Source organism: Drosophila pseudoobscura, chromosome X (assembly GCF_009870125.1).
Source record: "Drosophila pseudoobscura strain MV-25-SWS-2005 chromosome X, UCI_Dpse_MV25, whole genome shotgun sequence".
Lineage (NCBI taxonomy): Eukaryota > Metazoa > Arthropoda > Insecta > Diptera > Drosophilidae > Drosophila > Drosophila pseudoobscura.
In genome coordinates, this window is record NC_046683.1 from 36,817,034 (window position 1) to 36,844,426 (window position 27,393).

The window sequence follows — 27,393 nt, forward strand, 5'->3', positions numbered from 1 at the left end:
GACCGGAGTTATCGAGTGTGAAGTGAATAGTGAGCAACAAGAGTGAGACCCAACAAGAGGCGAAGAACTTTGGAAAGCGAACATGTTGTGTGAGGCGGACTCGAGCATACAGCAAAGAGCCAAAGGTCCCGATCCCTTGAACCAACGATGCCACGCTTGGAGTGCATCCCACAGGGAGCGAGACACCTTCGGGCCGAAAAGCCAAGTGAGTCGAGTGAGAGCGAACGCGTCAGGCGCCGACTGATAGGCGGATTTGGGCTTCGTGCCAAGAATCGCTGTCCCCAGTCGTTAGAGCCGGCGGTGCCACGCTTGGAGACGCCTCGGGGGGTCTAAAGTGGGTCACGCTCACCAAAAACGTAGAGGAGAACCAAGAGTAGAACCAGCACCGGAGTCAGAATAGCGTAAGATATCTCTAAGATACCAATAAAGCGTAATTGTCATATCAGTACAAAACCCAACCCGTGCCTTCTTACTTGTCGTCGGGGCAACATTTAAATATTGTTGCAGCGAGCCCACCGACCGCTGAGCCATCCCAGCTGAATCAAACGGAACAGAACGGTTCGTTACAGAAGATTCCTTCGTAAATCCTTTTGAGCGAATTAGTGGCTTTTTGTCCCGCGTGAATCAGTTGGGCAGGGATAATGCCATCTGACCCCGCAGATTTGCATGGTTTGAAGCTTTTGATTGCCCTGGAAATGTTCTCCTGGCTTAGCAGGTTCGTGATATGACTTGAGGCAACGGAAGGAGCCGCGAATCAGTGTGGTCTATTTTCATCGCAGCCGGGGAAGTGGGTGTTGAGGAGAAAATGTAGCGACTCTTTGCTGGACGTTGTCCACGATTGGTCGCCATTTTTCAGGTAGCCCAGAGTGAGTGTAGCCTTTGAGAGAACTTTGCGCAAGCGCGAGGCTTCTGAGTTATTCTCGATTTCGCTACAGAACTTACGCCATGAAGCGCGTTTGGCTGTCCTAAGTTCTTGATTATAAGTTGACAGACTGACCCTGTATTCGGCCCAGTTACGCTCAACGTTCTCAGCCCTAGCTGTGTAAAAGAGTCTCCGGGAGGCTTTCGGGACTTCCCCCAGCTTAGGAGTCCACCATTGAGGTGTCTTCCGGCCTCTGGTCTTGCCAGAGGGGCTGTATTTATCGAGCGCCTCATTGCAGGCGTCGGTAAATGTTTTAACGAGATGAGTCGTAGCCTCCCTGGAAAACTCCTCCTCAGGTGGAGTCTCAAGGAGAACACGACAGAGGTGGTCTGAGTACCGAGTCCAGTTTGTCCACCTGAGGTTCCGGAATTGTGCTGGTCTCGGTAGTGAACAAGAAGATACGATTTCCACGTACCTGTGGTCCGAGAAGGAGTGCTCTTCCAGGACCCTCCAGGATACGATATTCCCATGTATCTCATGAGAGGCAAGTGTGAGGACCAGGACCTCCTTGCGCTCTTTAATAATGAAAGTAGGATCACTCCCCCGATTTTATAGGACCATCTGGCTGATCAGCCCCTTTCGTTAGTGTCAGTGCCTCCCCACTGGCAGTGATGTGCGTTGCCGTCGCACCCTACGATTAGGCCGGTGTCCTTGGCCTCGCTTTATCAGCTTTTCAGAATTGCAAAGTCCAATACAACCAGGCATAAGATACTTAAGTTATGTAAAAGAAGAAGCACTACCTCTGAAAAAACATTACCTGCTGAAAAAGTATAGCATCGTTCATATGTATACAGGCATATATGCTCCCCAGGCCAATGCGTCTGAATGAGTAAATCGATCGGTGCTGGTGGCCATCCAGGCCAAGTCGAAAGAAATTGGATAAGAAGCTCAGCAACGTATGCTGTGCACTTCGCATTAGCCTGCATTTAGGTTTAAAAACCACCCCCTAGAGGATGGTCTTTGGACAACATATGATAAACGATGGGAAAAGTTATCGAATATTGAGGGAATTAGATTTACTGGAGGACAGGACAGCTCCACTCAATAAAGACGATTCCTTGGAATCCTCATCCGTCAGTCAGCTCGAAGCTCTATGAAAATACAACGCCAGAGTAACGAGCGCGCAAATAACTTGCGCAGCAGAGTTGTTTCGTTTCGCCCAGGACAAGAGGGTTTTAGGCGTAATGCAATTTTGGGAAGGGCGAAGACAAGGATTAGGTGCAACGGTCAGCGTATTATGAAATCGAGGATCTGCAATTCCATTTCATTGGTAAATACCCCTCCAAAGACCTGAAGCAATGACCGATGCCTGCCAAGCCGTGACCTTCCATGGGTGAAGTCTCTTATCCTGAAGTGTAATCTTGGTTGGGAGGAAATTTTAGTACGGCTTGGCGGCCAAGAAGGCCCAAAAGCATGTGGGGGAAAAGGGCTAACTTACAGATGATTTCACTAGGCAAGATTGAGGGAGAGATCTACGCACAGAAGAGCTCAGTTCTCCGAATTAGTTCGGGTTCCAAGGGTGCTCGAAAAAGCTACCGCTTGTGTTATGGCTGAGTAACCAAAGTACCCGATGAGGGTGAGCGCTAGCTGCAGCCTACAGCAGCGCGATCACATACACAGGCGGTTTTGTTATCAGAATTCGGCTGCGTTAGCAGCAGCAACAGCACTACCCCTCACAGCAGCTAGCTTCAGCATTCGGCAGTGTTAAGAGCAACAACAACACAAGTCCCATCATCAGCGCTAGACCCAATAACACCTAGAAGCTTTCTCCCACTCGTCCCCGCTTTATATCCGACATATACCGTGTATCGGCTTTTAAGTTTCCTCACCCCCCTGTCCATTAATTCTATTCAGCGGCTTACGCTTGTGCCTATACATGCACTGCGTTTAGGGGAATTATTTTACATGTACGGAAAAAAGAGCACAATCCAAGGAGATCAAGATATCTTAGATGCAAAACCCTTCCGACGAGCTGTGGGTAGCAGGATTGAAAAAGAATTGAGTAAATTGAAAATGAAATTTCTTTTGATCAAACATTAATTGCTTGCACTTATATTTTGAATTAAATTTGGTGGGAAACAACTGTCGTCACCCCGCTGTCTGTTACGCGCATATTAGAAGCACAGTCTGTGCTGTTACGAGCCTATTAACCAAAGTGAAAGTGGATGTGTGTAACGTCCAGAAGGAATCGTTTCCGACCCCATAAAGTATATATATAGTATTGATCAGCATCAATAGCCGAATCGATTGAGTCCTGTCTGTCCCTATCAGCGCCTAGTGCTCAAAGACTATAAGAGCTAGAGCAACGAAATTTTATTTTCGGACTTCTGTAATGTGTCACTGTTACAAGTTTATTTCAAAACTTCGCCCCACCCTCTTCCGCCTCCAGAAATGATGAAAATCTGTGGCATCCACAATATTAAAGATACGAGAAAATTAAAAACGCACAATCATAGAAACTATTGACCATATCTTACAGATTGCCGAATCTAGATCAGATTGGATCATTTTTATAGCCAAAAGGAACAAATCAATTTGCAGTGACTTCGCAGCGCCCGACGAGATGTTCTGACTTATTTTCTGTCTCTCTCTAAGACACTCTTTGTCGTTCAATCTTAGCGCCGTCTGCCGAAAGAGAGCCATACTAACTAAGTATAGGGTATAAATTTAAAGTTGCGGTCGCAGTAGCATGGTGAAGCGCAAGCATAGCATCCGCTGCGGTGGGTGGGATTTGAGTGGGTGAGGTGAGGATAAAGGGGTTTTTGAGGGTAGAGGTATTGATTGATGGAGCTCAGTCCATATGGTGGGGTATGTCCAAAGGATGATATCTTTTCAGTAGACAGGTGGTGGTGCAGGTTGATAGCGAGGGGGTTGATGTGCCTGTTCAGGTAGGCTATAGCCTGGCGATTTCCTGGTGTACCCAAGGGACTCCAAGCTCTATGTGTATGTCCTTGATGGTATGAAAAATGCTCGCATTGAAAATTATTCTGAGGGCTCTGTTCTGGAACTTTTAAATAAGTTGACGGCTTTAGTGGCTATCAGTGCCTCAGAGCGATATCCCATATGTCCAGATAGGCTTGAGAATGACCTTTTAGAGTCGGAGTTTGACGCGCATCGTCAGAGTTGACCGTTTACCCAGTAGCCATAGATGCTTTTTCAGCTTGACTTTAACTGACAGCTTGACTGTTTTCTTTTGTTGTCCATGTGTGGTCTCCATGTGAGCCTTCTAGTCAGGAATTCAGGGTATTCAGCTGTTGTTGGAGAATATCCGAGGCAGTCTGTGGCGAGTCATCGTTGACTAGAAAAGCCGTGTGATCAGCGTAGGTGGCGGTTAGGAGTTTGGTTTCTGGATTGATGGGAATGTCGGCGGTGGAAAGTGTGTACAGCACTGGGCAAAGTACACTTCCCTGGAGCCAGCTGTGACCGCTTATCTCCGCACTTCACGTAGAAGTTTCTAACAAATATACATATATCAGCTTATAGTATGGTGTCCTCTGTTATTATTATTTTTAATCTGAGAATCTGAGCGATTCATTATATATTACCCATCATCCTTACTCCACCAAATTCGGAATATGGATCCATCATGTGCATTCATGGCAGACACAGCCAGCCAGTCAGTATAGATGATATATTAAAGGAATAAACAAAAGAGCTTGGTCAAGTATTTAATTTTTTATATAGAAAAAACACGATGTTACTGCTTTTAGTGTTTGGTTAAAATAGTCGTATCAGTAAAAAAAACCGCTACTTTCACCTTAACTTATATGTGTACTGCACGCGAATTACACACCAAGAGTATCCTTAGGCGCGTCGCGGTGCCTGTTGATGGAGGATAGGAGGGGTAAGGAAGGATATTCCATGCTATAGGCGTATCAATGAAACCTTAGATGTTAGGTGATTCCAGTCTTATTTATTTATTAAAATAATTGTAATCATACCTACACGCCGCTTGAGAGAAGGCCCTAACATACACAATCTGAGGGTGGCTTACTCAAGTTCCGCAACCCATCTTATAGTTGTCTCCCGCGTATCTGTATCTTATTCTTGCTGCTTTCCTCTCTCTCTCTGGTCCCCTTATCGTTTCCTATCGTTGATTGTGGTTTTGTCATAGATACCGGGCTTGTCAGAGGTGCTTCTCTTGATCACTGTTGTCCATTTAAAGTATTGTACAGTATGTAGATGTACATATGTATATGATACAAACAACACACATTTCTAACACACATTTCTACCATGGTAAATAAGTCCATGGGCGTGCTTGGGTTTATAAAGAGGTGGTCAAAGGAATTTGACGACCCCTATATAACAAAGACTCTCTATACCTCGCTTGTTCGTCCGATCTTAGAATACGGCTCCTGTGTATGGTGCCCTCAGTACAAAGCACACCAGGACCGTATAGAATCAGTACAAAAAAACTTTTTACTCTTTGCTCTGCGGGGCCTTAACTGGGATGCGAGTGTAAGACTCCCATCTTACTCTAGTAGACTACTATTAGTAAACCTCCCATCCTTAGTTAACCGTAGAAAAATGATTGGTGTGATATTTATGCACAACTTGATCAGGGGTGACATAGACAGCCCTGATCTGTTGAGCCGCATAAACTTCACGATTCCTATTAGACTGACTAGAAATTTAATCCCGTTATTCCTTCCACTTTGTAGATCGAATTATTCCTTACATTAACCGTTTAGGGTCTTATGCTCGGATTATAATTCCCTCTACCATATTATATCCACCACTAATTCTCTTCCTCTTATTAAATTACTAATCCTTACACACCCTTCTAGTAATTAATAATTGCAGTGGTATTTGTATTTGTATATTGATTGCATGCTTAGTTTCTTAGTAAGTTTAGTGATAATTTTCCTCGAATGTTAGTCTAATAGCTATCTTTCTTGCATGCTCGCGTTCGGTTCGGCTACGCAGCATGCGTCATGCGGCAGCGCCCCTCGGTCGGTTGGGCGGGAGGAGGGCTGCGTTTTTCCAGGGATCCGCGCGTAACAGCCTTCTGCTGGTTTCACACGGGCCACTTGACGGTGCAGTAACTGCATCGCCTCTTGAAAGATGCAGTCATTGCATGTCAACGTCCAAGATAAGAATGGGCCGAAAGTGTTTTTGTACAGAGTAAGAAGCCCGATTGGCCACGGACAAATCAAGGAAAAGATCTCATAATTTCGTTAAAATGCTTTAAAAAAAAACCTAGTCAGGAAACTTGTGGAAGGCAGAAAATAAGCATAACACTTGACCAATACATACTTTTCTTTGAGGAAAAAGGACCCATCGAAGCATAGCTCGCAAACAACGTTCAAAACTTTTTCCCTTTGCTGTCTCGTTAATGACAAAACAGAAAAAGACCACGCAGACACGGTCTCTCACTAAGCAGAACACTGTTTATCTCTTCGCTTGTGTTATGTGTTTCGTTTTTTCGGTCTCAACTTAGAGAGACACTTTGGTCAAGCGCTCACAGCAAAAGTGTCTTTAGAGGAGCAGAACCAAAAAAATGTGTGAGTAAAGTTTTTTTAGTTTTTTTTCATATATATGTTTATTTATTCATGTTTTCCGCATCTTTTGGGCTATTGTATTGTAATATGTATATTTCTTTGCAAAATTGGCAAACGAACATTTTCGTTTTGCTCTTCACGATTCATTTTAAGCTCCAATAGTCAAACCGTATAGAATTCACAAAAATTGATCGTTGCAATAAGCATCACACGTCCAAGCACGCATACATGCGTAAAAGACACTTTGTTCGTTCACTCGCGGCAAAATGCTCAGTGAAGAACAGGAACAAAAGAGAAGTGAAAAAATCGGTCTTTGCTTGAGCGAAGAGCGAGTTGAGCAAAATCATATTTGATCGGGTCTTTTCAGTCCCTTTTCTCAATGTGTCCGTCAATAAGAGGTTTTTATCAGACACGCCGAAAGTGTCAACCGTTATTTGCGAGGTCTGCATCTAAGTCGTCAAAGGCTATTGCACCATAAAATTGACTTGAAGTTAGTGCTCCAACGATTCGTAGACCCCTACAACAAGCCAACCTTTCAGGGAGAATAGAAAGAAATTTCCCACTTACGCGTCAACAAAATATAGCCAGGTTTAAGAGGGAATGATTGAAAGCATTGTAGGAAGCCCTAAAGGAAAGGAATTTGATTCATGTTTCACAAAAAAAAAAAGGTCAAACATGGAGTTGGTAATTCAAGATATGGGGCTGCTCATCCTGGTACGGCTAGGACCACTTTTCCTGACAACGAACAGAATGAACGCTGAACAGTGAAAATTGTTATTTGAGTGTGTTATGCTACCTTTTGTACCTTACGCGTATGCTACCTAGAAAACATGACTTTCCATTGGATATTTAAGGACATCAAAGCTCTTTAGAAAATTTTTTGAGGGCCAAACAATTGACATTTTAAAGTGGCCTAGAAGACTTACGAAACGAAATTAAGTTTCATTTTCAAATAATCACAAATTATGGGAGGGCGTCCAAAATTTGGGTATGAGGCACCTGCCAGACGCTTATTAAAAGTATTCCAAAAATAATAATAATCACTTAACAAACTTTTTTTATAACCATTCTTGAAGTGTACCTATTATTTTGTATTCACCGAGGATCCTCTTGCCGCGTGCTATTTCGACCATAAAGTGGTATGACTTTGTCTTTGTCAACTGCAGCCTTGCATACGGGGCAGAGTTTACGACTGGGACGCGTCAATAGCCACTGGTGTAAGCAGGGCCAGCAGAACAAATGTCCGCACATGCTACCCACGGCATCTTTTGCTGTGTCCAAGCATATGTTACACTCATAAAGTGATTCATCACTATGTTCCTTATCGTTAGAACTGTTGCCAGTTGTGTCCTTTTTATCAGCACTTAAGCCTGGCTCAGAGTCAGTCGGTACTGACTGTGCAGTCCCAGAATCGTCAGATTTATTTAAATCAGCAATGTTTCCACCAGCAAGAGAACTCCCCGTAAATGAGTACGATGTACTCATGTAAATTAAGTTTAAAGAACATTCTTCGGTGACATTATTTTTATAAATTATACTAGGCAACAAAATTTAACATTTTACTTACTCTTCTAAGCAAACCAACGTTTTCTGATAGATTTGGCGCTAACATTTTATACCCGATACACAAAATGAGTATTGGGGTATATTAGATTTGTGGTAAAAGTGGATGTGTGTAACGTCCAGAAGGAAACGTTTCCGACCCCATAAAGTATATATATTCTTGATCAGCATCAATAGCCGAGTCGATTGAGCCATGTCTGTCTGTCCGTCTGTCCGTCCGTCCGTCTGTCCGTCCCCTTCAGCGCCTAATGCTCAAAAGCCATAAGAGCTAGAGCAACGATGTTTTGGATCCAGACTTCTGTGATATGTCACTGCTACAAAAATATTTCAAAACTTTGCCCCGCCCACTTCCGCTCCCACAAAGGGCGAAACGCAGAATCGTAGAGAATGACGATATCTTTTAGACTGCGGAATCTGAATTGGATCGTATTATTATTAAAGCCAGCATCAAGAAAACAATTTCATTTTTTCTCGCCCTGTCTCTCTCTAACACACACGTAGCATAGGCGGCTTTGCTTAGAGTAAAACATTAGCGCCTAGATCTCAGTGACTATAAAAGCTAGAGCAACCAAATTTGGTATCCACACTCCTAATATATTGGACCGAGACGAGTTTGTTTCAAAATTTCGCCACACCCCCTTCCGCCCCCGCAAAGGATGCAAATCTGGGTATATTCACAAATCTCAGAGACTATTAAAGCTAGAGTAATTTAGTAAGCTAGTTAGTATCCGCACTCCTGTTAGATCTCACTATAAAACGTATATCTCAAAATTTCGCCCCACCCCCTTCCGCCCCCACAAAGGACGAAAATCTGTTGCATCCACAATATTGCAGATTTGAGAAAACTAAAAACGCAGAATCATAGATAATGACCATATCTATCAGATCGCTGAATCTGGATCAGATCAGATAATTTTTGTAGCCAAAAGGAACAAATCAATTTGCATTGGGTACGCAGCGCCCGACGTCACGCTCAGACTGATTTTCTGTCTCTCTCGCACGCACTCTTTGTCGTGTCGTTTAATATTAGCGGCGCTGCCGGAGGAGAGCCATACTGACTTAGTATCGGGTATAACTGTAAAGTTGCGGTGTCCGCAGCAACTCACAACGTTCCCCCTCGTTTAACTTATGCATGTTGGAACGGTCAAAAATTCGTTTCCGCTTGAACCGCTGTAATATAAAAAATAGTTTCTGAATCCATACCCTGCAGTACCAGCAGTGAGCGATGACGAATGTCATCTTCAATATCATCTAGGCGTTGACGCCAGCCAAATCGAACCTTTGTTTTCTCTTTTGTTTCTTTCTTTTCCGCGCGTGCCGAACGTAATTCGGTTCTGCCGACCATGCGCAGTAGAAGACATTTTTGTTTTTTCTTTTCGTCTCTTTTTCTTTCTTCGCTTTGCATTTGCTATTTGCAATCGTCAAATTGAGTGCAAACGAAGCGAAATTAAATGCTGTAATTATTATCATTATCAGGTAAGTGCAGTGTTTAAATAATAAATAACATGTGTTGTGCGCGTGGTAAATAAAATCTCAGTTGTATAAAAAGTCGAATTTGTGAAAAAACTGTTCAAATTATATTAATGCTTCGCATGATTTTTTGGGAAGAATCATCACTTACAAATGCATGATTTTTCGGCAAAAATAATCGCTTATTAAGTGCATGGTTTTTCGGCATTGCTCTATGACAATGTCATCGACTATGCCCTAGGGCATCTCCATGTTAATGTCAACAGCTCAGCGTATGGCCGGTCATCAACTATGTCATCGGGGGTAGTGACGCGGTCATCGACGCGTCATATTTATACATATGTATACTGTATACCTCTGGTCTGATGAGCTCGTGAGGTGGCTCAAAGGGGGCCTAGCTGAGGCCACCGGACGGGTCGCAGGTTGCGGATAGCGAACGACCTACCTATATACAGGTCATATAGATAGGTCTGCTGCGAATAAGCGGACATCCCTAGGAAGAGTACCGAAAATAAGCAGCCCCGGACAGCCAGCGGGTGTTCGCGAAGTAGCAACACTGACGATGCGCTTGTGGTGCCGCCTCGTATAAGTAGCTCACACACTCCCCTATCCCTACACACTACCTACCCACATCCAAACCCCCACCATTCAGCTCACACCGGGCCGGACTAAGAGTGTTATTCGACCCGTGCCGAGAGTCAGCCTGGCTGGGTGCCCGGTATATAAAACTAGCCCAGTCGTTAACGGAGAGCTCAGGGACTTGGCAGCCCCGTGTTCTAAGTATGCCTTATCCGGGCAACGCGGATCCCTGCCCGGACGGACCGTACCCCTTCTCTGCAGCTCGTGGGAAAAGAATGGAAGACTTGAAAAACAAACAAAATGAGTCTGGCATTCCCCAAATGCCAACAGGGAGCAATCCCAAACAGGGGAAGGCAGCGGCCCAAAGGCCTGGCCCAACCCGCAAATCAGCAGTGAAAACCTGCGCGGCTCCGGTTCGGGGTGGGTGGTGAATTGGCTCCCAAAACCGATACCTTGGCAGAGTGGCTATGCAATCCTGCGGCTGCTCTGCCTGCTAGTAAGGTGGCGGATGATGAGTCACCATCTACTAATGTCCAAGCCAAATCTTTTACATATGCCGATAGAAGGAGTGCTGGCAATATACTCCGTCGACAGAACGCAAGCCAGATGTCCAGCCCGACGGACAAATGGATAAAGAAGGTTGAGTGGGCCTCGAAGGTGCTGCCGAACTTTGGCAAGGAAACACCGAAGAAGGAAGCCCCTAAGCCAAAAAGGCAGCGCTCGCAAGAGACTCCTGGGCCAACACCGAAGCGCTCCAGAGTACTGCCTAACACATCGTTTGCGCAGATTGCCAGAGAACAGAGAACGTCCTGGACAAAGGCAGCGCGGACTCCCGAATCCCTAAGAACCAGTGGAAGTGGGTGGAAGCGGCACTGGCCGACCGCTGCTTCGAGCTGCTGGAAAAGCAGCCTTGGGTTCAGCTCTGTGACCGTAAAGGTCTACATGTCGGATGCGGCGGTCGGGGCGCGTCCTGTCGACAAGTCAGTCGAGCAGGACGCTGCCTCGGAGATCGAAGCACCCGACGATCACACAGAGACAGACCCAGAGGGCTACTCCACCGATGGCACGCTGAGATGCGACTTCGAGGCGATGTGTTGCCACGAGGAAGTCGAGTACGATCCAGATGCCGATATTACAGTGGTGGAGAACACTAAGGATGTCCTTGAGGCTCCTTCAGATCAATCTCCAACACTGTAAAGCAGCATCCGCTGCTCTTATACTCCGCCTCGAAGAGAGCGGAGCAGACGTAGCCCTGATCCAGGAACCTTGGATAGTGGGAGACAAGGTTTGTGGACTAGGGCCGAAGGAGTACAAGATAATTGTAGCTCAACATGAAGGTAAAACCTGCATTCTCGCCAGAAAGCAACTTAATATCTTTCTGCTCCATAATTATAGCGATAGCGACAACACGGCGGCAAGCTTAGAGCTGAAAGGGACACATCTAAGGCTGATGTCGTCCTACATGGCCCATGCGGAAAACGATCCTCCCAACGACCTTGCTCGCAAACTAGCCAGCGACAGCGAGAGGTCGGATATAGACCTATTAATAGGTTGCGATGCCAACGCTCGCCACACTCAATGGGGGAGCTCGAACACAAATGTAAGGGGTGAGTCACTTTTCAGCTTCATCCTTAACTCAAATCTATTTATTTGTAATCGGGGCAACGACCCCACTTTTATAATTAAAAATCGACAGGAGGTTATTGACCTCACCTTAGTGACTCCCACACTGTTAGACATAGTCAAAAGTTGGCAAGTCCTTGATGACCACTCTTTCTCTGACCACAGATACATCGATACCACACTATCCCTCGAGTGTCCAAAACCTAAGGATTATATTAATCCCAGGAAAGCCAACTGGGAAAAATATAGCTCAGCCCTGGAGGACTTACTCCCCTCCAAAGCACCATCATGCCCGGACACAAAAGACGACCTAGATTGCCTAGTGAACAGGTTCACAGAAGCATGCAACAAAGCCTTCGTGGCAGCATGCCCCTCTAGCAAACCTAGGGGGAAAAAGAAACCCCCCTGGTGGTCAAAACAAATAGACATCCTACGTAAAAGCTGCAGGACTCTCTTCCTCAGGGCCAAAAGCGCGAACGAGGAGAGCCACTAGGCAGACTACAAAATCAGTCTGTCACTATATAAAAAGGAAACAAGGAAAGCAAAAAGGGCCTCTCGGCAAAAGTTTTGCTCGGAAATTGAGGAAACGTCAGAGGCCGCAAGGCTTCGCAAGATTCTCTCAAAAGCTAACCCCTCGGTAGGGTATCTTAAAAGGAATGACGGCACGTGGACCAACTCCAGTGAGGAGTCCCTGCACATTCTACTAGACACGCATTTCCCAGGGTGCACAACCATCGAGACGGTATATCTCCCAGGAGAGGGACCGGTAACCTCGATGGATCACATACTCACAAAACGTAAGATAAGCTGGGCAATAAACAGCTTCAACCCGTTCAAATCGCCAGGCCCAGACCAGGTAATCCCGGCCCAACTTTAGAAGGCCGGGGATACGGCCATCAACTGGCTACAAGGTATCTTCAGGAAGATACTGGCTGTGGGTACAATCCCGCGAACATGGCTTAAGGCAAAGATAGTCTTCATTCCCAAAGCAGGAAAATCCTCGCACTCAACTGCAAAAGACTTTAGACCAATCAGCCTATCGTCCTTCCTCCTCAAAACCTTTGAGAGACTCGTCGGGCTGCAACTGAGGACAACTATACACCCGGCACAGCATGCCTACCGGAAAGGAAAATCCACGGAAACGGCTCTTCATGAAGTGATCTCAGCGGTAGAGAAATCTCTGCATCACAAAGAGTATTCACTCATAGCCTTTACGGTGTGGTGACCGGCCCTATCAAAAAGGGCGATCACCAAGCAACTGGGCAAAGTCCAGCGAACTGCCGCCCTATGTATCAGCGGAGCTCTTCGCACCACCCCAAATGATGCGCTAAATGCCATCCTATGCCTACAGAGCCTTGACCTCGCAGGAAAGGAACGGGCAGAAGCAGCAGCAATACGTCTGAGAGACTCAGATCAATGGGTGACACAGTGCATAGTTCACTCAGCCATATTAAATAATAGCAATACCGTCCCCTCAAAAACAGACTACCAAGTTCCAAGAGAGTACACAGTCACTCCCTTCGACACAATCATCCCTCACAGAGACGAATGGCTCGAGGGACTCCCAGGCCCAGATGGGGCCATAAACATCTTCACAGATGGATCAAAGCTGGACGACGGAGTCTGAGGGGGAATCTACTCTGAACAGCTAAACATAAGGCATTCCTTCAGGCTCCCAGATTATTGCAGTGTCTTTCAAGCGGAAGTCATAGCAATCAGGGAGGCTCTAGACTATCTACAAGCGGTTGCCGTTACGGCAACCGAACTAAACATTTATAGCGATAGCCAGGCTGCGATCAAATCGCTAAGTGCGATTTCCTCGAACTTGGCCACCTTGGCAGACTGCCGCAAATCTCTGCACGAGATGGCTCAGCAATTTTCTATTAGCCTGATTTGGGTCCCGGGCCACCGGGACATCGAGGGCAACTGTATAGCGGACGAGCTGGCCAGATCTGGCACTACAATCCCCTTCTCCAAGACAAGGAGGATATCTGTATGCCAATGGCCACCTGTAAGCTCATTATAAAAGAGCAATACAAGCGACTAACAAACGATATGTGTCAAATAGGGCCACGATGTTGCACAACTCGGCAAACTTGGCCGACCATGGACATGAAGCGCACCTCCGAGCTCTGCAAGCTAAGCAGGAAAAGGTGCAGCGTAGTCATACGTTCCCTCTCGGGACACTGGCTAATAGGCACCCACGCTAACAGGCTGGGGGCCCCACATAACGATTTTTTTCGCAGCTGTAGAGACGAGAAAGAGGAGGAGACAGTGAAACATCTGTTCTGCTCCTGCCCAGCTCTCAGCAGAAGAAGGCTACAGCACCTGGGCTCAGCCTTTCTACACGACATCTCTGATATGTCCAAACTATGTCCCAGGAAGATAGCGAACTTTGTGAGAGCATCTGGATGGGATAATTGCTGACAGGAAGTCTCACAACGCAGGAAGAAATGATCCTATGCGGTATCACAACGGGCCGAAACCGGCCTAGGTGTGACGGGCTCCGAGCGAGCCCGGCAGCCGCCTCAACCTAACCTAACCTATACTGTATACCTGCAGCACTGGTCTTCAATAACTCAGCTGCTGACACGTCTATGACCGCGTCACTACCCCCGATGACATAGTTGATGACCGGCCATACGCTGAGCTGCTGACATTAACATGCATTAACAGCATTGACGAAAAATCATGCATTTAATAATCGATGATTTTTGCCGAAAAATCATGCATTTTATAAGTGATGATTTTTGTAGAAAAGTCATGCACTTAATAAGCTATGATTTTTGTCGAAATATATGTATGCACCTGCTCGAGCCATGCGTCGCAAATAAGGGTTACCTTTTGTTGCTTTTATTTTGTTGTTTTTTTTGCTGCTAGACTGCTCACAAATTGAACTTTCTTACCCACCGCAGATTGTAACAATTTAATTCGGTAATACGGATTTACATTATATTTCTTTATTCTTCTTTTATTCCCGAGAATAAGAGAAGAATAAAGTCATGTGTATATTGTGATGCAGCGAAACATTAATATAATTTGAATACAGTTTTTTCACAAATTTAACATTTTATACAATTGAGGTTTTCTTTATTTACCACTCGCTCAACACATATTATTATTTAAACACTGCACTTTCCTGATGATAATAATAAAATCACAGCACTTATGTTCGCTTCGTTTGCGCACAATTTGACTATTGAAGATAAATGTAAAGCGAACAAAGCAAGAGTTTTGACGACGCAAGCGCAAAAGAGGAGAAAAGAAAAAACGAAGTTATCTTCTACGCACGGTCGGCAGAACCGAATTACCTTCGGCACGCGTGCAAAGGAAAGAAAAAAAAACAAATGGTTCGATTTGGCTGGCGTCAACACCTAGATGGCATTGTAGATGAATTCGCTAAGTGGAAAGTTCGTAGTATAAAATTAATTTTTGCAGAATATAGCATGTTCTGGAAGTAAATTCGTTGTATAGAAAACTCCGTTGTATGGAAGTTCGCAATAGAGAAGTTCGACTACATATATAAATACCAGATTTTTTATTAATTTTATTAACATTCCCTTATGCTTTAATTGCAAAAATATATGTCAATCAGAGGCCGGAAGCCTCCGTTGCTATGTGCAAACGGCTTGGTTATTTTGCTCGGTAGCCGCAACGGCAGGACATTAATCAGTTTTTTTCTGCAAAAATAAAATTGTAGACTGAACAAATTTTTCAGTATAATGTGGGAAGATTGTTTTTTATTTTTTGAAAATATTGATTGCGGCGCGCAATGCCTGATTTTCCAACATATTTCAAGTCGATGCGCAATATTTGTATTAAGAGGCACTACAATATTAATGAAATTAAAATCAAAATTTTTTCCTAAAATATGTTGCACTCAGAATGTACAATTTACTATTGTATATATTGAACAGTATTTTAATATTTCCTCTGAATAATTTTTCTTTTGTTTGACGCAAAACGTTTTGGTTTTTCGGACATATTGTCTGCGGACATATTTATGTACATACATATGTATCTACTAATAAAACTATTCAATTTAAAATCGCCGCTCGAGTTTACTACTGTACAACTTTAATATTTTTTCATAAATATTTATGCACAAGATATATTCATAGTATAATAGTAACAAATTAAATATTAATATGAACAAGTAACACTGTGCAACCAAATGAAACCTTTTAAATGTACTTTCCAAAAGAGAAAAATAAGTTTATAGGCCAGGATGAGTAGATCACTGCCTCATACTTGTTTTTTTGCAATATATCCCAAAATTTTAGGTTTGGCTAACGTAAAAAAATAACCTAAAAAATTAACAATTTTCTAATCGAAATCTCAATATTTTCAAGACCGATTTAAAGTTTCATTTATCTGCTTTTAGAATTGGAAAGTTCAATACAACCAGATGTAAGATGCTTGTTAAGCACTACCTCTAAAAAAACCAAAAACATTTAAGAAATAAACATTAAAAACAAAATTTAAAGCTTCAAATCTATCAGAAAAAGTCGGTTTGGTTCGAAGTGTAAATACAAAGTTCAATTTTGTTTGTCATACTTCGTCATACTTTTAATGGGATATATGTATGTACATTAAACATATAGAAACGTGTCGCTTTCTCTACCTCTTAGGCTGATAGCTGCTGGCACCCTGCCTTCGCATAAGTTGGAGGAGGGAAAAACATGCGGAAAAAATAGGGAAAGGAAAGGAGGAGTGGTTACTAGATCACGATTTAACTTATATATCACTATTAGGAGATTCTGCACCATTGCCAGATAGACCTTCTTGCCTAGATCTGGCTTCGCTACCAGCTTCGTGCATCAGCCGGCGATACTGATGTAGGCTTGCCAAAATTCGTATCATTATCTGGGCAGGTACGGTTATAGTATCGCGAGTCTCCACTAACATAATCTCATTGCTTTTTATCAGCTGCAAAGAGTAAAAATTAAATGCGATTTCTACTGGCTTGTCGAAATCAGTGAAATAAACCACACTTACTCCGGCGGTTTCGGCCTCGTCGAAATGAGGATCAGAAGCGATTGGCGCCCACACCTTCACATTGTAGTCGATGCCAGAACTAAGAAGGTAGGGGAGCGTGGGATGTGGTTGAACACGATTGACGACACGATTATCTGCCAGAAGCGTCTTGACTACCTTTCCGGTCTGTCGATTCCAAACGAATATATGGCCACAGTCGGAACCCGACATAATAAAGTCGTCCCCCCAGAAACAAGCCCCCTTCACCATTGTCCTTGAGTTACGGTGGCCACTGAAAGCCATTTTTACGTAATTAAAATTTCGAATAGGAAACCTTTCTCCATCTCCAGCTGTAATTGCATCCTTGTTCTCATTTTGAGTATCTTTTGCGTCCTCGGTGATCTCAAGACATCCTTTAAATCATATTTGAAAAATATATAAGTTATGAGGGTCTAAGAACTTCATACTTACCAGATTTTACAGAAATGTTAGCTACATCCGATTCGTTGATCATATTTCCATAAATTGTGTTCTGCGCCCTGATAGGAAGGGAGCTATTTGAGTTGCGGTTTAATGTTGTATCTGTATTTGACTCGGTTGCTTGGGAAGTTTGACGCATTTGACGACTGGGCGAATTAAGCATGCGAAATATTTCGTCACTAAGCCGACTAAGTACTCCTGGTTCGAGGGGTGGTCGAGCTTGCCCCACATTGGGACGGTTAAAACCCTGCTCGGCAATGGCCTGGGAGTTGGGCCCAGTATCGGACCAATCGCCCCGAAAGCGAAGACGAGGCATCTGCGGGTCTGGATCGTCTTCACGGCGCATTTTGGGCGTATAACAACCGCTTTTCAACAGACCTGCGTCATTATAGCCAGGGTGTTTCAGATCAAACAGATAAATCTGCTCCATAGAGTAACTGACCAGCAGCTCAGATTCGTTCACATTGAACTTTACGCAGGTGGGGCGATAGTGACGACGCGTGTATTCCATTGGTATAGGGAAAGCCTTAATCGGTATTGTTGAGCCCGACGACAAAGATGCAGAGCCTGTATTTGCCAGCATGCGCCTGTCGTATAGACGAATTATTGAGTCGGAACAGCCGATGGCCACATTGTTGTGATTAAAAGGAGCTACATCCATGGCTGTCACGGCACAGGGCGCCATTATAAGGATGTGCTTTTGGCACATACTCTTGGAGCAACTACTGGATTGGCGAAGATCGAAGCAGCGTACTGTTGCATCTTCTCCGCAACTAAGAAAGGAGCGCGGTGCGTCAGGTATTGGCAAAACATCGAAGGTACTCCCAAATGTGTGACAATCAAAAACGTTCACGATTCGGCTGTCTTCTCCAACTATATAGTCTGTTGTCTTTGTACATTTTTCGGAGCTATATGGAATCTGGAACTCAGTATGGATTACTAGGCCTTCGCCAGAGCAAGAAACGACAGCCTGATCGTTGCTGTGTGGCATGAAACGTGCACTAAAAATATGACGCTTGTGTTGGGTCTTGCTCTTGAGTGCTACCCGACCGCTCTTAGCCTCAGTAATGACCAGATGGTTATCATCGGAGCCAGATACAATATGTGTTCCGCTTGCATTCCAGTTCACTGTGTTGACGCAACCATTATGGACGTATAGCGTTTGCAGTATATCTAAACGCTGCACAAAGTTCAATGAATCTGAAATGTTATCGAGACATGTTGATTTATGTGACCGGCAATATGTTAGCTTTTTGTCTCACTTTTGCAACTGGCCTGCAGAGTAGCCTGGGCACTGCTAGCCTCATTATATGGATAGTTTTCGATGCTCTGGTGTACACTGTGACGGAGTTGTGCAGCCGTTTTTTTGTACATTGTCGATACTGGTTGTCACTAAAATTTAACGTCGCACATATTGTGCTAACATATTTACATATATGTATGTGTTTTGGTTTTTCAAGTTTGTATTAAAATTAACTTTCTTATTCGCTAGACAAAGACAAAAAATAAACACAAACGCGAAAAACAGACAAGCATTGCGCAATTGAATAACTACATACAACAAAACCGTGAAAGAACGGATAGCTATGGCAGCCGAAGATTTTGATACCCTAGGCTTCAGCCACGCTCTTAGCGATGTCGTTAACAACAACTGAGCGACTAAGCGACGTCTCTCAGCAATTGATTCGGTTTTTATTTTTACTTCATAACTCAGAGCTCTTAGTATAAAATGCTAAAAATCTGTGCTGTCTGTTCAATTTCAAAAGGTTCGATATTCTTGAACAAATATTGCCAAAAACGAACCGTATAGTTGAAAATGTATACACATAAATGATGGAGCTCGGCACAACACTCAAATCGATCACCCAAGCGACCATCGCTCAGCAACTTACATATGTATGTATGTATGTCCCTCAGCGTGTGGCCAAGGTCTAAGAGATTATTCCTGCGTATAATAAATATGTATATATGTATGTATGTATATTTTATATTATGGCCTATGATATAGCCATCCAATTTTTACAGATACAGACTTACATACTTGTTTTTCGATCAATCGCTTCAACGGCAATTAGATGCATATTAACATAAATAGGCAGACTCCGGTTTTCGCTAACTTTTGCGTGTTATTTTTTTAAGTGCTTAATTTTTCACAAATACATATGTATGTATTTGCTATCGACATGTTTCATTTTCGCTAGCTGCGGGATATATGTACATAGCTGTCTTTACCCAGATGATCTGTTACGCCCTTGTTACGAGCACAACTTCTGCTGGTGTCGCACGGGCCACTTGACGGTGCAGTAATTGCTTCGCCTCTTGAAAGATGCAGTTATAGCATGTCAACGTACAATAATTTAAGCTGTTTAGCGCACATTTGTGCTATTATTCGCAAAAATATATTTTTTGCCAACATTCCGATAGCCGAATCGGGCTGCGTTAGCTGTTTGCACGCACTCAATAAGTGATGTTGGGTTAACAAAAAATTATTTCTAAAGGCACAAGATAATTTACCCTGATAATGCAACAATTAAAGATATATTTTTTAATTTTGCAGTTAAGACTCGTTTTGTTGTATAAAAAGCCTTTTAATTTTCATTTCAGGGAGGAAAATGTTTCCGTTTTGAGAAGGGGAGCACCCACTTACATATGTGATTGACAGAATTTTTGTGAAAGTAAAACCCGGAGCCTGCCTGAAAATTTGCGATTCAGTGAGCCAAAATTTATGATTCTGACTTAAATATGTACATATGTATGTATGTAAAATGTATACCAATCTTTATGGTTGGCAACATGTGGCACAAAATAATAATACCCTCTGCAAGAGTATAAGCAAAATACAATTTACGCATACATACATATATGTATGTACATATGCCTGAATTTTGTATGGCCCGGGCCCCTATCGGGGTCTTATATGAGCATGCATGGAAAATCTGGGGTTGTACTTTCGAATAGGTATAATTATACATGTGTAGATACATATGTACTATACAAATATGGTCCCTTCCGCCGAATGGTCAACCAGGACCGATAATCATGTTGATAATTATCGGATTTTCGTATGTGTGATTATAAGAAATGTATACAATTCTAAAAAAATAAAATAAAGGAATTTGTATATTTAATTTGGTATACATGAAAAAAATACATACATGTGTATATAATGTTATCACTCTTGCTACGAATTCTCTTTGTTGATTTATTTTTAATATTCAATAAAATTTGATATATTAGTCTATAATTTCGCTTCAGAATATTCCGATCCATTTCCCATATTTGATTGATATTGATTAAGTCAAAGTCGACTTTTATGTATGTTTTTCGCGTACGATTTCTGCAACCATATAACTAATTTTCCGATACCGGGAGGATTTTGGTGGAACGAATACTGCGGGGTATTCAGTGAACAATAACTACATTAATGGTCATTAACAATAAAGATTGTAATTGAGTAACTAAATATGTTTGTTTTAATTTTTTTTATAACTCTAAGCACTACTACTGAAAAAAATATCAAAAAACTTAAAAAAAGCTTGACATAGATACAAAAAAAATAAAAAAAGTCGGTTTTGGTTTAAAGCGTAAATAAAAAGTTTCATTTAGTGCCTAGTGTTATAAATATGCTTTCAGTCGCAGAGCTATATTTCTCTCACTCACACTGCAAGTTTATCCCAAAAGGTATATGTCTGTATGTATGTTTTCAGTTTTGTCCTTAAAGTTTATTTCTTTGATTTCGTGCAGATTATTTATAAGACCGTACAGTATTTGACTAGTGAGTACAATTGCACTAACTGCAATGTGCTAAGCGAGCCATTAAATGAACTGTAAAACTCAAAAAAGGATCAAATTGATTACTGAATTTTTTCAGATGTTTTTTAATATATACAGCCAGGCTCCGTTTTTCACATTCACAAAAGTTTTCCCATTTACTTTTAAATACACATAAATTGGGGCTCCCGTTTTCACATTCCGCAAGATTTAATCGTTTTCAAAACGAAAACATTTTCTTTGACGAAATGAAAAGTAAACGGCTGTTTATGCAACTAAACGACCTTCAATTGCAAAAGGGAAAAAATAGATGACTTATTAATAGCGTAATTTAACTTTTGATTTCTTTATAAATAATTTTATATTAAGCCAACCTCAAATTTGGCCAGGGCAAGAACAATTTTCGTTTTGGTGCAAACAGCAAAAATATGCGAAAACTGGAGAACCTTAAAACGAAACGTTTTGGCAGAAAACGTAATCCGCAAAAGTAAATGAACAACGGAGCCTACCTGATAATTTAAAGAAAATTAAAATATCTTACGGGATATTCTTGTTTAGTTTTCTTTCTTTTTTCACCTTGAATGCAGCTGATCCACGAAGTTTAAAGGATGTAGAATTCATTTACACGAATCCCCCCAACATGAATATCGTATATGCAGAAATTCGATAGCTCAGATTGATGACAAAATATAGCAAGAACATCTAGTGAAAAAGCCTTTGTTTACATATTTTTTACTTTCAAATTTTATTTCGACTATATATTTTTTGTTTCCTCGCCATCATGAGCTGCTTCGGCTGCAGCCGCAAATATGGATTATTTAGCAAAGAGGCAAGAATATAATATTTACTTTATATTCTATACTAATTTATCTTGTTTTAGTATGGGTGTCCCAACTGCGGCTTCTCCTACTGCTCAAAGTGTCTGAAGAGGCCAATACCGGTACCTCGGTTCGCAGGGAAGGTGCTGAATGTCTGCTTAATTTGCTACGATAAACTGTCCAAGATACAGACCTGTATCGATCATGAAAAAGTCATTGACTGCGATGCATTGCCCGGGGAACTTGTTACCAAACTGCGCCTACCACATCCTTTAAATAGTTCCACCCGGTTGGAACTCGAAAAGGCAGACGTACTTTTCAAGTAGGTACAGACACAGACGTATGCCAACCCAATTGTAAGCTACCTTTCACTGCAGCAGTGTTTTGCCGTCTGAGGAACTGGCAGCAGTTCTGGCACCCATAAGGACCGCAGGGGACTCTACAAAAGAAGACATTGAAGAAAATTTGGATAGTGCAATAGCAAAACGATTGCAGAATCTTAAAGATGTCGATGCAACAGACGATGAAATTCGGACACGTCTCGCTAACATAAGTGGCCTTACCGATCAAAAGAACTACTACAAAAAGGATTTGCTGCTTTCCACGGATCAAAGAAGTGACCAGGAAAAAATTAAAGATTTGCTTGATCAGTTTATGGATGAAACCCAGCTGGATCAGAAAGTGGAAACCCAACGTAACGATGCGATTTCCGACATTGAACGACGTTTGTGTGCACTACGGAATGCCCCACTTGATAATGAGGCAGGTACGGGTGCAAAGCTATCGAAAACTTTAAATACTCCCAGCGAAAACGAGGATGAAGAAATAATCCTAAGAAATGTAATAAAAAAGGTTTGTTACTTTATACATTATATTAATACCAAAAGGTTTAACAAATCGAACAGTACGTTGCAGAATCAAGTTTACTAACTGGGCAAAGCAACCTAAATGATGGCGTTGAGGGTGAGCTGGCCAAAAATAGCATTACTGAGGAGCTGCCTTGGTGTAATATTTGTAATGAGGATGCCGTCTTTCGTTGCCGTGGATGCGATGGCGAATTATTCTGCTCCCAGTGCTATAGAGAATATCACGACGATGATGAAGAGTATCGAGCGCATGTTAAGTTGGAGTACAGTTCTCCGCCTAAATTTACAGAAAACCACTTCTAGTTCAGTGTTTCGGCTCATTGTTTTTTATTTGTAAGCTTATTTTTCCTGCTAAGAATGAAAAAAAATTTGTAATATACAATCAAACTATTTATTAGATAGATGGTTAACATTTATTGCGCCAACTAAGGTTTTCAATAAATTTACTAAACAGCCCGACGGATGCGAATATTGTTGATCAGAACCCGGAGTTACACTGGATGCACCTTTAACTTTCGACAGTCACACTCGTAGCGTGAGGAGCAAGCTGGTAGGTAAGGCCCAGAAAATGTTCTGGCTACTTAAACAAAGCAACAAGATCAGTTTAAACGAAGGGGAACGTTGTGAGTTGCTGCGGACACCGCAACTCTACAGTTATACCCGATACTAAGTCAGTATGGCTCTCCTCCGGCAGACGCCGCTAATATTAAACAACACGACAAAGAGTGCGTGCGAGAGAGACAGAAAATCAGTCTGAGCGTGACATCGGGCGCTGCGTAGCCTCTGCAAATTGATTTGTTCTTTTTGGCTATAAAAATCTGATCTGATCCAGATTCAGACGTCTGATAGATATGATCATTCTCTATGATTGTGCGTTTTTAGTTTTCTCGAATCTTCAATATTATGGATGCCACAGATTTTCGACCTTTGTGGGGACGGAAGGGGGTGGGGCGATATTTTGAGATATACGTTTTATAGTGAGATAAAACAGGAGTGCGGTTACCAAATTTGGTTTCTAGCCTGAATAGTTTCTGAGATTTGTGGATGCGCCAGATTTTCGTCCTTTGCGGGGGAAGGAAGTGCGAAATTTGGACACGAAACGGTCAAGGTCGATATCACAGGGGTGTGGATACCAAATTTGGTTGCTCTAGCTCTTATGTCTCTGAGATCCTTGAAGTCACATTTTGTAATAGGCAAAACCGACCATGAAACCTGTATGTTAGAAAGAGACAGCGAGAAAGAATGGAATTGTTTTCTTGATTCTGGCTATAATAATTATACGATCTGTTTTAAATTAAATTAAATTTTAAATTTGAGTATCGGGTATAAAAACCAATAGGTTGGTTAGATCGTATCATTATTATAGCCAGAATGAAGAAAACAATTTCGTTTTTTCTCGCCCTGTCTCTCTCTAACACACACGTATCATAGCCGGCTTTGCTTAGCGTAAAACATTAGTGCCTAGATCTCAGAGACTATAAAAGCTATAAAAGACTATAATATATAATAACTATAATATATAGACTATAAAAGAAAGGACGAAAATCTGGGGCATCCACAAATCTCAGAGACTATTAGAACTGACTGTAGAGCTCTCACTGTTACAAAACTATTTTTAATTTTTCACTGCAGAGCTTACTGTTACAAATGTAATTCTTTTTGCTCACTGTAGAGAGCTCACTGCCACAAGTGTGTTTCAAAATTTCGCCCCACCCCCTTCCGACAACACAACGGACGAAAATCTGTGGCATCCACAATATTGAAGATACATACGAGAAAACTAAAAACGTACAATCATAGAGAATGACCGGATCTATGAGATCTATGAGAGCGCAACTGTACATTTATCCCCGATACTTAGTCAGTGTAGCTCTCCTCCGGCAGACGCCGCTAATATTAAACGACACGACAAAGAGTGCGTGCGAGAGAGACAGAAAATTAGTCAGAACGTTTCGACGGGCGCGCACAACGTTCCCCATCGTTTTTCATTCCGAAAGTGTCAACCGTTATTTGCGAGGTCAGATTTTTTGCAAAGAAAAATTTCATAAACATCGATTGAACCGTTCGGGAGATATTTATAAATCTAGTTTTATCTGTTTCCATTTTTCTTTACATTTTTATTTTATATCTGTCTCTTTCTATTTTTACACTAACACCAGCCGTTTTATCTCGCTCCCTTACCGAATATTGCGCATACTGAACGAGGCTGAGTGTGTTTTATGAGAGAGAAGGAGAGGGAATGAGCAAGCGCATGAAAGGCGTTGCGCAGCCACTGCAATTATATTAGTTTCTTCTAGCTAAAATAAGATCCCCTATATTTGGTACTTCTCAACGATTCTGTGTTTTCGATTTTCTCGTATCTCGTAAATTGTGGATTCCACAGATGTTCAATCTTTCGGCCCGGAAGGGAGCGAGGCGAAATACACTTGTAACAGTGTAATATCAATTAAGGGCGGGTAAAAAATTTGGTTGCTCTAGCTCTTATAGTCTCTGAGAACTAGGCGTCAAGCAAGACGGACGGACAGACAGAAATGGCTATATCAACTCGGCTATTGATGATGACCAAAAACATATGAACTTTTCTCTATACGCTTCCTACTGGGTGTTACACACATCCACTTTCACCACAAATTTAATATACCGCTATACTCTTGAGTACCGGGTATAATCAAACGTTTCTTGGATGGTCTTAGTAATCAATAAGAAAAGATGGCCCATAAATATGAAAATAACAGAGATGGCAATACGGCCAACACAACTTGGCTTGCACTGCCCGCAACAATAAAAACTACATACAGTGCCGCTCAACTGAATATTTTCAACAATTTTTAAAAGTCAAGCCGCTATATCTTTTTAACAAACTTATCGATTTATATGCAATACATTTTTTGTATAGATAGATTCATTGTTAATATAACAAGAAAGTTTGTGATTTCCAGGAAACGTTTTTTAAGGCTTTTTATTAATTTTATCAAAAAAATTACAAAAAATGCCTATTTATTCTAGATCAACTGCATAGATTCAGGAATTTAAAAATTCAAAAAGCACATCTGCTGCTTATTTTAACATAAAACGACGGGGAACGTTGTGAGTTGCTGCGGAGACCGCAACTCTGCATTTATACCCGATACTTGGTCAATATGGCTCTCCTCCGGCAGACGCCGCTAATATTTAACGACACGACAAAGAGTGCGTGCGAGAGAGACAGAAAATCAGTCTGAGCGTGACGTCAGGCGCTGCGTAGCCAGTGCAAATTGATTTGTTCCTTTTGGCTACAAAAATGATCTGATCTGATCCAGATTCAGCAACCGGACCAGCAGACGCCGCTAATATGGAACGACACGACAAAGAGTGCGTGCGTGGTCATTATCCATGATTCTGCGTTTTTAGTTTTCTCGAATCTGCAATATTGTGGATGCAACAGATTTTCGTTCTTTGTGCGGGCGGAAGGGGGTGGGGCGAAATTTTGAGAACAAACGGTCAAGGTCCGATATCACAGGAGTGTGGATACTAAATTTGGCTGCTCTGGCTCTTATAAGTTCTGAGATCCTTGAACTCTTTTTTTGCAATTGGCAAAACCGACCATGAAACCTGTGTTAGAGAGAGACAGACGGACGGACGGACAGACAGACAGGGCTCAATCGACTCGGCTATTGATGCTGATCAAGAATTTATATACTTTATGGGGTCGGAAACGACTCCTTCTGGACGATGCACACATCCACTTTTACCACAATCTAATATAATATATACTCATTTTGAGTATCGGGTATTAAAATAACTCCGAAGTATAAGTTAGCATTTGGTAGTCCCAACTTGGCTTGATATTACTTTATATATTCGATCTTTTAGGGACTTGTAATAATTTTCTAGAACATTGATCGATATAGTTGCGTAGACTGATTTAATGGCGTCAATTAGGGTCTCAGTGTCTTGAAATTGCCTTCCACCGTCATATACCCCAACAAGTTTTCAATAATATTTAGCAATTTCATATTTTGTTGAATGAATGGGGGAATTGTCGTGCTGGTATATCCACAAACTCGAATCAAAAATGTAGGAATGTCTTTTGTATGACAGCAATCTGATAGATATGGTCATTCTCTATGATTCTGCGTTTTTAGTTTTCTCAAATCTACAATATTGTGGATGCAACAGATTTTCGTCTTTTGTGGGGCGGAAGGGGGTGGGGCGAAATTTTGAGATATACGTTTTATAGTGAGATCTAACAGAAGTGCGGATACCAAATTTGGTTACTCTAGCCTTAATAGTCTCTGAGATTTATGAATATCCCCAGATTTGCATCCTTTGCGGGGCGGAAAGGGGTGTGGCGAGATTTTGAAATAAACTCGTGCAGGTCCGATATCACAGGAGTGTGGATCACAAAATTTGGTTGCTCTAGCTCTTATAGTCTCTGAGATCTAGGAACTCAAATTTTGCAATAGGCAAAGCCGACCATGAAACCTGTGTGTTAGAGAGAGACAGAGCGAGAAAGAAATTGTTTTCTTGATTCTGGCTATAATAATTATACGATCTCGTTCAGACTAGCCGGATAGACAGACAGACAGGGCTTAATCGCTCGGCTATTGATGCTGATCAAGAACATATATATTTTATGGGATCGGAAACGTTTCCTTCTGGACGTTATTTTCACCACAAATCTAATATACCCCAATACTAATTTTGAGTATTGGGTATAATAACGTAAATTGCTTTGACTGCAATTAGCAAACAAAAAATGCCGTCATTTACAAGCGACATAGACGTCAAAATGCAATAATGCACTTGAACCTATTCAGTTAAGCTAGAATAAAAAGGAA

General features: G+C 42.2%; 3 protein-coding genes and 1 long non-coding RNA gene across 9 annotated transcripts in view; 2 read left to right on the top strand and 2 right to left on the bottom strand.

Annotated features, from left to right (window-relative positions):
• Positions 1 to 15,742: 15,742 nt before the first annotated feature.
• On the bottom strand, positions 15,743 to 18,986 carry LOC6904059 (DDB1- and CUL4-associated factor 6-like). The gene is made up of 4 exons (XM_002136424.3): positions 18,381 to 18,986; positions 17,110 to 18,318; positions 16,660 to 17,051; positions 15,743 to 16,590 (listed from the first exon to the last, which is right to left on the bottom strand). Exons 1-4 carry the CDS (start codon positions 18,490 to 18,492, stop codon positions 16,399 to 16,401), a joined length of 1,905 nt encoding a protein of 634 aa, XP_002136460.1. The 5' UTR covers positions 18,493 to 18,986; the 3' UTR covers positions 15,743 to 16,398.
• LOC26533118 (uncharacterized) lies at positions 18,961 to 20,272 on the top strand. Of its 4 annotated transcripts, XR_001450825.2 has the most exons (3): positions 18,969 to 19,088; positions 19,144 to 19,416; positions 19,723 to 20,272. It is a non-coding gene; the product is annotated as an uncharacterized lncRNA (long non-coding RNA). The 4 variants fall into 4 exon arrangements; XR_004470562.1 differs by lacking the exon at positions 19,144 to 19,416 and having other exon boundaries at positions 18,961 to 19,088; XR_004470561.1 differs by lacking the exon at positions 19,144 to 19,416 and having other exon boundaries at positions 18,967 to 19,092.
• Positions 20,064 to 27,393, bottom strand: part of LOC6899788 (glycosyltransferase-like domain-containing protein 1-like) — a 41,528-nt gene continuing 34,198 nt past the window's right edge. Inside the window, exons 5-6 of the transcript XR_004470559.1 lie at positions 20,274 to 20,509; positions 20,064 to 20,211 (exon numbers count right to left, since the gene is read on the bottom strand). The gene's annotated coding sequence lies outside the window, so the exon portion shown is untranslated. The remainder of the gene's footprint in view (positions 20,212 to 20,273; positions 20,510 to 27,393) is intronic.
• Positions 21,528 to 23,032, top strand: LOC117185063 (abscission/NoCut checkpoint regulator). Of its 3 annotated transcripts, none has more exons than XM_033384735.1 (4): positions 21,528 to 21,718; positions 21,770 to 22,029; positions 22,088 to 22,559; positions 22,613 to 23,032. In XM_033384735.1, exons 1-4 carry the CDS (start codon positions 21,671 to 21,673, stop codon positions 22,874 to 22,876), a joined length of 1,044 nt encoding a protein of 347 aa, XP_033240626.1. In that variant the 5' UTR covers positions 21,528 to 21,670; the 3' UTR covers positions 22,877 to 23,032. The 3 variants fall into 3 exon arrangements, with proteins under 3 accessions (XP_033240626.1, XP_033240627.1, XP_033240625.1); XM_033384736.1 differs by having other exon boundaries at positions 21,532 to 21,718; positions 22,085 to 22,559; positions 22,623 to 22,680; XM_033384734.1 differs by having other exon boundaries at positions 21,535 to 21,718; positions 22,085 to 22,559.